This window comes from Podarcis raffonei, chromosome 13 (genome assembly GCF_027172205.1).
Source record: "Podarcis raffonei isolate rPodRaf1 chromosome 13, rPodRaf1.pri, whole genome shotgun sequence".
Lineage (NCBI taxonomy): Eukaryota > Metazoa > Chordata > Lepidosauria > Squamata > Lacertidae > Podarcis > Podarcis raffonei.
The window spans coordinates 16445871-16458877 of record NC_070614.1 but is presented as its reverse complement, the minus strand read 5'-3'; the positions used below and the strand labels follow the sequence as shown (position 1 = coordinate 16458877).

At 45.5% G+C, this 13007-nt stretch overlaps 1 protein-coding gene across 5 annotated transcripts in view; it reads right to left on the bottom strand.

The window, feature by feature from the left end:
* ZNF385C (zinc finger protein 385C) overlaps positions 1-13007 on the bottom strand; it is a 163577-nt gene that overhangs the window by 13531 nt on the left and 137039 nt on the right. For all 5 annotated transcript variants that reach the window (XM_053362302.1, XM_053362301.1, XM_053362300.1 and 2 more), the window contains 2 exons: positions 12125-12267; positions 1635-1745 (listed from right to left, as the gene is read on the bottom strand). In XM_053362302.1, the coding sequence (XP_053218277.1) occupies positions 1635-1745; positions 12125-12267 (254 nt within the window). The remainder of the gene's footprint in view (positions 1-1634; positions 1746-12124; positions 12268-13007) is intronic.

The following is a 13007-nucleotide window of genomic DNA, read 5'->3' as shown; positions in this document are numbered from 1 at the left end:
TTTTGCTGGATGACCAGCAATCACCATAAAGCCAAAAGTGACATAGCTGAATTGTGAGCCCCCCACCCCCGCCCCTGAGCAGTCTAGGGTAAGGAAAAGCAAAAGGGAGAGGAAAAGCTACACAAAGGCCGGGTTGTGGCTTATTAGAAGACCAGGGAGAAACCCTGAACCAGGAGCTTTTACAGGGGCAAAGGAGCACTGGCAGGTCGACTGTGGCCTACTGGCAGTAGGAATATTCCTTGGTTCCCCTCGCTGCTGCAGTTCCTTCCTTTCGCCAGAGCTAAATAACAGCGCATGGCTGGAAGAGCGTAAGATGATGCAGGAGTGTTTTGACTCTGCAAGTGCCCTTGAATTCTGGGGAGTGAAACAGAGGAGGGCAAACAGCCTCGCCTCAATTTTCCACTCCGCCATCTCCTCTGCTGCTCTCTTCCTCGAAGGCCAGAAGCTGGCATCGTGTTAAAGTGGCAGCAGAGGCAGTCACTCTCAAAAACGCATGGAGTATATCTATTTCCTTCCGGGGATCTGGGCCTGGGATTACAAGTCCCAGGACGCGTGGTGAAAAGAGAGATGAGTCAGGAGGACACCCCCAGTTCAAATCTTGCCATTGACAAAAGGCAACAAATGCCCTAAAGCAAGTTATTATCTAAGGGGTTGTCCACAGGGTTGTCCCTGTGCCTGGAAAAGCATGAGTCCAAGCAGTTTTGCCTTCCCCTAGAAAAACCCGCTCTTTAGTGCTAAATCGGAACAAAGGGCAGGCCACGGAAAACCCGATTAACGCTGTTGTGATACAACGCTAAACCATGCGTTTTTCCAGGGAGAAGCTGCGGGGCAGCAGAAGTGTGGATGACCCCTTAGTGCAGGGGTCAGCAAACTTTTTCAGCAGGGGGCTGGTCCACTGTCCCCCAGACCTTGTGGGGGGCTGGACTATATTTGGGGGCGGGAAAATGAACGAATTCCTATTCCCCACAAATAACCCAGAGATGCATTTTAAATAAAAGCACACATTCTACTCACGTAAAAACACACTGATTCCCAGATCATCCACAGGCCAGATTTAGAAGGCGATTGGGCCAGATCCGGCCCCTGGGCCTTAGTTTGCCTACCCATGCCTTAGTATCAACCTCCCATATGCAATAAGGGTTAATAATATTACTGACCTACCTTATAGAGTTGCTGGGAAGACTGCCAAAGTAACACGAGAGCTACTTTTAGTGCTCTAAAGCTAGCTTACAAATGTAAGTTAGAATGTTGATGATTTATAAGGAAGTCTGACTCCGACTAGGGTATTTTCAAGTTGTGGCTCCTACTCAACTGGACCAGTTAGCATCTGACTGAGACTCGTCAGAAGCTTAACTTTGTCAGTGTTTTGCAAATGCCTTTTGTCTTGCATGTGCTTTTGTTTACAAGATGCTGCTGTTGGCAAACTGTTGTTTTCCAAGCCAACACAAATGGAGCATCCATATGAAATGGTCTCCAAAAGCCACCCCAGTATCCTTTTCAAGGCTCTCTTTCCTTACTCACTCCAAGGAACTGAAGAATTTGGGGTGTGGAGTGGGCCTCCTTCCCACCAGACACGCCAGGCTTGCCCGCCCCGCCCCCCCGCCTGTCCCAGCTCCCGTAGGAACATGCCTTACCGCAGAGTTGAATCTGAGGTGGCAAATATTACAAGAGATGAACTGCTTTTTCTTGAGTAGGTTGGGGACACCAAAAGTGTGGTTGATCACTGCTTTCTGTACTGGATCCATCTAGAAGGGAGGGTGTGGAGAAAAGCAGACATGAGTCAGCCGATGCTTCAGAGAGACAGAAGGCTAGAGCAACACATCTCAAAAAATGTTCTGCCATGAGGGAACCCATTCCACATTTACCTTTTTGCTGAAAATCACACACTCACCTGCCACAGAACCCCTGTATATTGGAAGAGGATTCTCATGGTGGGGGAAATGTTCTGCAAGGTGCTTGCCCGACTTATTGGACCTCACTGTTGCCCCCTGTGAGCTGAGAACGTACCCTAGAATACCACAAACACTCCCGCAGCTGTGTGTTGCTGAGGAAGCAAGGAGTTTATCCGTCATAACTGATGGAACAGATGCAAATAAACTCCTTATACACTGCAATAGCCACCCAGTGAAGAGAAAAGACAGATCAACACAGTCTGCCTCTATTCCAGGACAGACCTAGAAGAGAAAGTGACACAACACCACTTGTGACCCACAGCTCCTAGCTAAAAGCACTCCAACACATCAAGGATCTGTAGTCCATTCTGGGCAATGGTCACAGGTCTTGCTCCCGGTCAGCCCGCTAACCTAAAACAGCTGCTCATCAGAAATAATAGGCCACACAAATATGGAGATCAGGCCTTGTGGCAGACCCAGATGCCAATGGCTTCTGTAGGCCACACTCATTACTGCATCACGGTTTCATCCACCTGCTCATCTTCCAATGAGACATAGTGTATCTCAGAGGTCAACAAACTTTTCCAGCAGGGGGCCGGTCCACTGTCCCTCAGACCTTGTGGGGGGCCGGACTATATTTTTTTTTGGGGGGGGGGGAAATGAACGAATTCCTATGCCCCCAAAAAACCCAGAGATGCATTTTAAATAAAAGCACACATTCAACTTGTGTAAAAACACGCTGATTCCAGGACCGTCCATGGGTCGGATTTAGAAGGCGATTGGGCAGGATCCGGCCCCTGGGCCTTAGTTTGGTAATGTCCTTCTGCATAAGACAAGCAGCCCAGTTTCTATGCAATAAAACAAACGGACAGGACACAAATATGATGTCAGAAATGGCAGAATTCAAGAACTGCCAAGGGAAGCATTTCAGTCTCCCCAGGACACCACATCTGTGACCTTAATGTGGGTATTCTTGAACAAAAATGCAAAAAATGGAGACCCACTATTTGTCTTGTCTGCTCAATCTGCCAGAGCCTGTCGTCACATGTAGAGGAAGTCCCTAACTCACCAACGGTTTGAGACCCATCAGCTGCCCTCACCTGGTAAGCCGTTTCCCAAAGTGAAGTCCCATAATGAATTTGTTGGGTCTTTAAGGTGACACAAGCACGGACGAGAGAGAAATTCAGTTCAGCTTTGAATTTTAATACAAACCTATTTAAATCATGCTTCTTGTCACAAAATGCAAACCAAAAAGCGTCCATCTTTTGAAATTTGCACTTCTAGAAATTTTGCAACGTGGTTCTCCAACACATAAAAATGCACATTTTAGGGGACATGTGCATAAAAATGCATATACTGGTGAAAAGATACAATGCATTATATCAGGGGAAACTGATTGCAATATTGTGCACATATGCAAAATTGCATGCAAAGATTTATATATTAAGAGAAATGCACACTAAATGCTGATGACTTTTTTAAAAAATCAAATGAAACGGCAAAGCAATGCAGAAATATGGTGAACTAAACTCAAGACTGGAAAAATTAGAAACTTGTGAGAGACCAAAATTTCCTCATCCCTAGAATATTGCCTTTTTTGTTTTTTCTGGAACTTATTTATGCAATACCAGGAAACTGGAGCCTGGCCATGTAGTCTTCTATGGTTTTCTGATACCTTAAAAGTAAGGGGCAGGGCTTTTAAAACCTAGGTTAAATAGTCAACTGGATTCAGGAACTTCTGCAGCAACCTAGGGTGGAATCTACATCCACTACTGCTTCAATTCTTGGTTTCATTTGTTTCCATAGTGTTCGAAAATCTACTCTAAGTTCAAACAAAATGATTGCATTAAGTAACGTAGAAATGGATTAGAGCAGAGAACAGGGGGGTAGAAAGGGGGGAAAGGGAAGGGGTGGGGGGAACGAATATAAAAATAATGTGTGTGTTAGAGCACAACCATAATCTATAATGCACGTATTGTTCTCTTAGCCCTGTGGCTCTGGAAGATTATCTTATCCGAGGCTGGCTGTCAGGAAGAGGGGAGAGAGATTGAGGTTTGAAGGTGATCGTATTTCTCAACAAAGCTATTTAGTTGTCCAGACAGGTGCATCAGTCTAGCAGGCAAAGCATGCAGACAAGGGACTCATTATCTGGACCCCTAAATTCCATCCCCAAAGGGAGCAGAACTGGCAACAGAAAGTGATTAATGAAGTGGTGCCTTCCCATGCTTGTGATGAAATTTTTACTCACTCATCTGGAATAAAAATGAAGAGGCACATGCGGGTTCGGAGGCAGGAAGGACGGTGTTGGTGTTGGATCAGAGAATTTTGAGTGATCAAAGGAACCTTCTGTCCCAATCTTGAAGGTGGCGTGCTCAAAGCAGTAACCACCTGGTGCAGGGATGCAATGCAAGATGGAGGCAGGTCCATCACCTGATCTCAGGAGGAAGAGGTGAGGGGGAAGAGAGATCTCTCTTCATTTACTCCATTTCACCCTCAATGGTTAGTGAAATATACTCGGCGTCCGGCAGTGATTTCATGCTCTTTATTGCAGCTTGTAAACAGTGATTGGATTGCCCCCCAAACCTTAGGCTTTTATATACATTATTTACACAATGAGTCCCGTCTGATTGGCTGATTCTGCTTCCCTCCTGGAGCCTGATTGGTCTTTTCCTGCCAATCAGTTGTTGGATTCGACGATCCTACCAGCCTAATAGGCTGATTAACTTCCTCCCGGAGCCTGATTGGTTTTCTCCTGCAAGCCAATCAGTTGTTGCATTCTAGGATCCTACCTGCCTATTGTTCTAGGATCCAAGCTTAGTACATAACAGTTAACAATTCTTTTCTCCAGTTAAAAAAGCATCCATGGCAGCACACAATTGGAAAACAAGAGCTGACTTGCGGGACAGAACCAAAGATCCACAACCCAGCGTTTTTTTCCTAAAAGGTGGCCCCTGACACATTAATAAGCATGGTCCTACCGTTCCACCACCACGACTCATACTCTTTTCTTTTTAAAAAAGATTTTATTAAGGCTTTTCATAATAAAATACAATAAAAAACCCTAAATTGATCTAAACAAAAACAGAAAAAAAGAGGAAGAAGAATGCAAAATATTCTCTCACAGGTAGATCTTCCACCTCTTTCTGTGTTAAGACAAGGGTTAAGATTTCACCTGGGAGCTTCTTCTCCCAGCTTCCCACTCTGGGAGATCTTCCCTTCCCTGCCTCTTACACAGGACCTTTCAACAGCCAGCCATCACCTTCATCTGAGTACAATCCCTTCATTGGCCCAAAACAGAGGACATTAAAAAACAAAACAGAAGCAAGAGCAAAGCAAAGAAGGGAAAGAAAAAGTAACAAATTCTGAGGTATGCCCCCTCTGCACATGGATGCTTCACTTGTAGCATAGCTAATCGTCTGCATGAATTGGTCTCATCCTTTTCAAAAGCCATCTTTAGATTATAAGTAGCCAGGGGGCTCTTCCTGTATGCTGAGGCCAAAATCCTACGCATGCTACTTCCGTATAAGTGTGCACAGGACTGCTGTCTAATTTCCACACAGTGCCTTATTTGTTGTGGTGCTGATGATAATAATTCCCGTTATTATCACAGCAAGTGGCTATCAGCGCATCTTGGGGTCGCGACTGCCATAATTTATTTATATTTAATTTATTTACAAAACTGTATCAATCGACTTTCCGCAAAATTAGATGTACAGCTTCCCCATTCTAAAAGTCAATCACTTATGACAGGGGTAAAGCAATAAAACAAATGAGTAACAAATTGGCAGACAAAGGCAATCATCAACAATCAGTCCAGCAATTCAGCATAAAAGCCGCAGGGTGAATGAGGAGGCTTTTACAACATGGGAGCTAGAAGTGAGGTGGCCTGACAGATTTTTCTGGGTGGCTGGGTCCAAAGCAGTCGTGCAACGCATAAAAGGGCCCCTTCCACAATTACATGCGCGTGCACACACACAAACACACACACACACAATATTATAGAACATGCAGCAAAGAGACCTAGAGCAAGGTTTCACCAACAATCACAAATATGCTCTTTGCAAATTTTCATCATTTCTGGTCACTGTTGCCAATTTGAGGCAATACTGAGTCCTAACATCAGAGATCAAGATAGCTACTCGGATCAGTTGGTCCAATTCAGCGTGCCATTGGGATATGGGATCAACGGGGATGCTCATAGCCTTTCCTAAAGGTGCCCAAACTATGCACCCAAATGAAGTGTCAATAGCCTATCCATGGGACCATGCAAGCCTGCTGAGATTTCCCAGCCTAGTTCCTTGACCCTAACAGCAAGCTCAATCGGGAGCTGACATACTGCCCCCGCTCCCCCTTGGAGAACAAACCATTCAGCCAATGAATCCCAAGCACTGCTGATGCTTCACGGTTGCTTGAGAATCCAGACACTTCCATTTTTAAAACAATCAGGCAGGCAGCTACACTCTCCCTACCTATATATGCAAAATCCCGATTCAAGAAAGCAAAGCACAGGCGATGGGTCTCCTAATCTACCTTGAAGGGGAAAACTTAAAACATCAGGTGTGTTCCGACAGATTGCAGTTGGTACCTACCTACCAATTTCTCCTGCTCTTGATGTGCTTATTCCAGAATGTTGGCTGGAAAGATCTTTCTGCACCTCCCAGCTAAGGGAGTGAACTGTCAGAAAACCGAAGAGCGTATTTTGAGGGCAGTGTATTCCGAGTGGTTTTAAAAAAATAAAAAATAAATCCTATATCTCTGCTTTATAACCAATTTGCATTGACTCGAATTACTTCTGTTTTATCCCTGGGATGTTCCCACCGATATATAAATAGAGACTGTGGCACTGAACTTCCTGTCAAGTCTCTGGAGGTCAGAGATGGGTAAGCAAAGAGAGAGAGAGACAGGAGGGGTTCAAACTGTGCCTTTTTGCAAATGGCTGTTAAATCTTCAAGAGCTTTGCACATCTGAGAGGACTTCAGGACACCTTGCTAGCATGGAATTGTTTGTTTGGAAATGAATAGTTTCCATAGAACCACTGGAGCTTGGAAGGTTTATGTATGCTAGTAGTTTGCAGCTTGTGGGTCAGGATCAAGAGATGGGTTTGCATACCAGTTAACGATAGATCAGATAAGCACCGCCACCATTTTATTTTTTAGTGCTGGGTGGGTGGGTTAAATAAAGGGGAAATCTGAAATAAAAGCAAAAGTGATGCCAACAAAGTTTGGAATACGAACTTCCCAGTTCAGAACTTCTGGGCTACTTAGGAGTCAAGGCCAACCCCTCCAAAATTAAGGCTCAGCTCAGAATTAGCCAGAGTAGTTGCTCCCATTTGTTCCCTACTTTTCATGGCAACAGCAGTGGGGAGAGAAGTGGCCTTCACTGGGTTCTTCACTGTGAGTATCAAGAAGAATTTGGAAGCAATTATCATGAGGTCCCGGCACTCAGCATGCTGTTCAACTTTTTTCACAGTTGCTTAATGCAGGCCAATATTTTCCTTGAGCTACCCACCACCACCCCAATCTCTCTTTCCTGGTCACACACCTTCAGCTTGGACAGCATCAGTGCCTATGAAATATAAGGATGTTTTGCCCCCACTGTGCATCATTTCACACTTACTGGCACTGAATCACATTTGCCATAATGTTGCCCATTTACCCAGTTTTAACAGATTCTTTGGGGGCACGTCACAAACGCTTTTTGTTTTTAGCACCCTGAATAATTTGACGTCATCAAGAAATTAGGCCACCTCATGTCACTGCTCACCCTAACTCCAGATCCAAGTTAAAAAGCACAGGTCAGAATACAGATCTTTGGGGAACCCCACCTCTTACCACTGATGTAAAGGTAAAGGTAAAGGGACCCCTGACCATTAGGTCCAGTCGTGACCGACTCTGGGGTTGCGGCGCGCATCTCGCTTTATTGACCGAGGGAGCTTCCGGGTCATGTGGCCAGCATGACTAAGCTGCTTCTGGCAAACCAGAGCAGCGCACGGAAACGCCGTTTACCTTCCCGCCAGAGCAGTACCTATTTATCTACTTGCACTTTTGACGTGCTTTTGAACTGCCAGGTTGGCAGGAGCAGGGACCGAGCAACGGGAGCTCACCCTGTTGCGGGGATTCGAACCCCTGACCTTCTGATCGGCAAGTCCTAGGCTCTGTGGTTTAACCCACAGTGCCACCCGCGTCCCGACCACTGAGATAGCTTTCCATATATTCCTACTCTCTGCTTCCTATTCCTTAACCAATTACTGATCCATAAAAGAACCTGCCTTCTTATTGCGTGGCTGCTAATTGATATTGTTTTTGTTAGGAGACAAGCAATTTCACATTTGATTTCCTTTAAGAAATCTTGGGTGAGTTCCTTAGATTCCCTTCCGTCATGGACTGGCTGGATGCAGAGGAGTGCTGGGAGGCACCAGCTAGGGAACCCCCAAGGGAAGAAGGCTCAGAGCCAGGGGGCTGGTGATGGGACACCAATGAGTGGTCAGAGGGAGAAAAGGGAGAAGGCTGCAAGGGGGGAGGTACCATACCATGATCACAAAATCTGGGGAGGAGGCCCTGGAAAACCTTAAAACACAAATTATTTTTGATGAGCTTGGAATGTTTTTGCAAAGCAAAGCAATCAGAACGATCAGGGGCTTTGTTTATTCAGCTTTGTTTGGAACAGGTATTCTGCCTTGAGGCACAGGAGGTTGAGGAGATGATCCTGCAGGAGCCTCCTTCCAATTCGGTATGCAGCAGCAGTAGGGCATTATATTGTTACCTTAACATCTAGATAGGAGTCCCAGCTGCCAGAAAGAATCTTCAGTATGTCCTTGCAGCAGATTAGGCAGAGGAAGAAGGCAGAATGAATGCAGTTCAGATTTCCAGAAGCAGAGCAAGCAAGGAACACAAATGTTGTGGTCCTCGGTGTTCCATTAAGCAACATTTCCATCCTTCCTTCCTTCTTTCTCTTTAAATTTATATCTCACATTCTAATTCAGGGCCCCTCCAGACCAGTAATTTATTGTGGGTGTACTCTGGAACGTGTTCAGGACACAACGACAGTACATCATAGTGGGGGATTTATTCTGCTTTCGTTTGTTCTGCAATGCTTCCCTGATGCTACCACATTGTTGCTGTGTGGAGGCACAATGGCGCAACAGAAGGAGAACCAAAATAAGCCAGAACATTTGTGGCATAAGAAGCTACAGGATTTCAGAAGGAAGTCTACAGGATAGGCACTGATTGGAAATGAAGCAGCATGACCGTCATAAAACCTCTGCAGGCGCCGACAGTATTGAAAGCAGGATTGTGTGTGACCTCCCTGATAGCATCATGAGCACAAATCATTATGAATGCACAATAAAAAGGATGTTAGGAGGGGCCCTCAGAAGGAACAGAAGTGGCTACGGGCTCCTTCAGATAACCTGTTTATTTGGCATTCATCCTGATAGCTTGTGTTAAGCTTATGCAGCGGACCTAGATCAGGGGCCAGCAAATTTTTCAGCAGGGGGCCGGTCCACTGTCCCTCAGACCTTGTGGGGGGCCACACTATATTTTTTTGGGGGAGAGAACAAATTCCTATGCCCCACAAATAACCCAGAGATGCAGTTTAAATAAAAGCACAGATTCTACTCATGTAAACACACGCTGATTTCTGGACCGTCCACGGACCGGATTTAGAAGGCGATTGGGCCAGATCCAGCTCCCGGGCCTTAGTTGTTCTACCCATAGATTAGGTTTGGCCTCCGTTCAGCATATGTTCTGATCTGTTTGCAGGTCAGGTATATTACAGTAAGTATTTGTCCTGCATCCCTCCTGATTTACTTGTAGGTGTTCAAGTCATTCCACATTTTTCAATACATTTCCCTGTCATTTCCAAACTGAATAAAGTCCATTTCTTTTTTAAAGTGGATTTGCTGTGCTGGGGTAACAGAGCGCTTTAAGCCACTTGAACTGTGCAAATCTAAATTTGCAGTAGGTAGGTGCTTGAATCACTCTTGCAAAAATAGTGACAGTAAAACAATAACCAATTTTCAAGAACACAAAACAGAAAAACAAATAGTAACAGAAGCCACTGACAACAGCAGACCCAACAAAGGAACCACATCAACAGGCAGATCAATAAAAGGTGGACATAGAATACACTGCAACAGAGAGAAAGGAAACAGAACCAGCCGTTAGATGACACCAAAGTCCTTTAGAGAAAAGACAGGCTCCAGCCAGGCACCTAAAATTTCAGCATGGGGTCAGGTGGACCTCGGTGGAAAGGACATTCCTTAGTTGCTCACCACCACAACCCAAGAGACCGTGCTCCTCGTGAATGGCTGGTGTAGTAAATTCAGTGGGGGGAAACAGAGCAGGACCTCAGATGTTACATTGGGTGCATGGGAGGAGGAGGAACAGAAGACTATATGGTCCAAAAGGTATCCATGTATCAAGTCATGTAGGCTTTAAAGGTAAGAACTAGCACCTCAAATTGAACCTGGAAACCAATAAGTAATCAGGGCAGAACAAACAGCAACAGACTGTGCCAACTGTCTGGCCCCAGACAACTTGCACCAGTTTTAAGTTTCCAGATGTGTTAAGGGCAACCCCACACAGAGCACTTGACAGTAGTTCAATCTGGAGAGTGCTACAATATAAATGACTATGGCCAGCTCTAACTTTTACTGGAAATCAAATCAGCCAAAGCTGGTAAAAATGTACTACTACTCACTGCCCCAACGGATCATCCAATTCAAGTAGCACCTCAGGCTGTGAACTTGTGCAATATCATTCAAAATGAACTGAACACCTATATCTGGATTATCAAATTCTCCACCCCCAGACAGCAATTGTTTTATCTAATCTGGATTAAGTTTCATCTTGTTTTGCTGCGTGGTCCAGTATCTCATAGCTGACAATGTTCAAGGTTTCCACTGCCTCCCTAGAGTGTGATCAAAAAAGGCATCTAAAATAAAGCTAGATGTCATCACTTCATCTCATTTCTGCGGCTAGTTTCACCCAGTGGTTTCAAACAGATGTTAAGAGATCAAGGGGTGAGGGGGTTAAGAAAAAGATGAAATTCTGTGACCTGCCATGATTCAGAAACCAAGGAGATGTTGGCTTTTTGGCGTATCTGGCATGCGAGTCTCCCACCCAACTACTTTGGATGTGCTCTGCTTTGTCTGGGAATTGACAAAAAAAATCAGCATTTGTGTTTGAGATGGATGAAATTAGGGTCACTCAATTAAACCGATTGGCGGAATACTTCTTCACACAACACTTACAGATTTTTCTATCAAAATATGTGGTGATTTAAAACTGGAGCAGATAAATTAATGGAGGGCACGTCTACCAATGGCCATTAGCCTTGACTGCTGAATGGAGCCTCCATGTTCAGAGGCAGTGCATTTCTGAATATCAAGTACTAAGGAGAAAAACAGGAGAGAGCTGTTAAGTTCATGCTTTGATCACAGGCTTCTTGGAAACATCTGTCCACTGGGAAACAGGATGGGCCATTGGTATGGTCAAGCACAGCAGCTACTCCTATCCTTATGAAAGACACTCAAGAAAATGGAGGCATGACTCTCCTTGGAGAGCACCTTCTCCGTATTTTTAGACTTTCTGGGGATTGATAATCCAGCTATTATTTCCACCTTCCATATAACACAAGGAAAACTAAATTTGCAGAGGAAACGCAGCACAAAAATTTCCAGGAAATCAATGGAAGAGAAAAGTGAGTTGAACACACCTTTCTGGGAATCCCCAGCTATCTCCTGACCACCAAAAGACCACCCAACAGTGGCAACCTTATCAAATGACCATTCCCCTGGCATCATAACAATCCTCAGTGACCTTCACGTCCCTTGTTAAGTGTAGTCGGACAGCTTAAGCTTCCCAACTGTAACGAAAGAAGGCTGGCATAACTTGATGGGCGTGAGCGGGTGTGTGGAGGCATCCTGCACTTGCAGTATTTCTATAGATACCGCACATAACTCCAGCCCTGAGCATGTGTGTTCTGGGTGACCTTGAAGTCAGCAGATCGACAGGAGAAATTACGAAATTGAACCAGCAAAGGAGGCCGGAAGAAAGCAGTGACACATCAGCAATCACACGGTGGGGCAAGCTGCGATTCCATTGCACGTTTTGACCCGGGAGATGTAGGACAGTTTTGCAGTTAGCCCTCCGCAGATGGGGAAAGCTCTCTGGTTGAGCAGGATGCCTCCTCCTCAGTAACATTTAGACCAGGTCAAGTAACAAACTCACCGTGTTGAAGTTGGGGAAGAGGTTGAGCTGGGGGGCCCCATTGAAGCGGAAGGTCAGGAAATGCTTGATGTCCAGCGGCGAATGCAGGGACCGTCCTGGGATGGGGAGCGATGTCAAGAGGGAGCTATTGTGGCTGGTTGGACCTAAGAGGCAAGAAGAGAAGGGAGAGAAGAAATACCGCAAGTTTAAGAGGAAATGGAGTAGAATCAGAAAGAGACCTGCATATGTTGCATCATTCACAAATGGGGTGGTGCGAGAGAAGCGCTGGTTTGCCATATAGTTTGCCATATAGTTTGCCATATATAGGGATAGTGGGTGGTGTTGTGGTCTAAACCACTAAGCCTCTTCGGCTTGCCGATCGGAAGATTGGCGATTTAAGACCCTGCAACAGGGTGAGCTCCCGCTGCTCTGTCCCCAGCTCCTGCCAACCTAGCAGTTTGAAAGCACGCCAGTGCAAGTAGATAAAATGGGTACCACCGCGGCGGGAAGGTAAATGGCGTTTCTGTGCACTCTGGTTTCCGTCACAGTGTCCCGTTGCGCCAGAAACGGTTTAGTCATGCTGGCCACGTGACCCAGAAAGTCATGTCTGTGGACGAACGCCGGCTTCATTGGCCTGAAAATGAGATCATAGAATCATAGAATCATAGAGTTGGAAGAGACCACAAGGGCCATCAAGTCCAACCCCCTGCCAAGCAGGAAACACCATCAGAGCACTCCTGACATATGGCTGTCAAGCCTCTGCTTAAAGACCTCCAAAGAAGGAGACTCCACCACACTCCTTGGCAGCAACAGCTCTTACTGTCAGGAAGTTCTTCCTAATGTTTAGGTGGAATCTTCTTTCTTGTAGTTTGGATCCATTGCTCCATGTCCGCTTCTCTGGAGC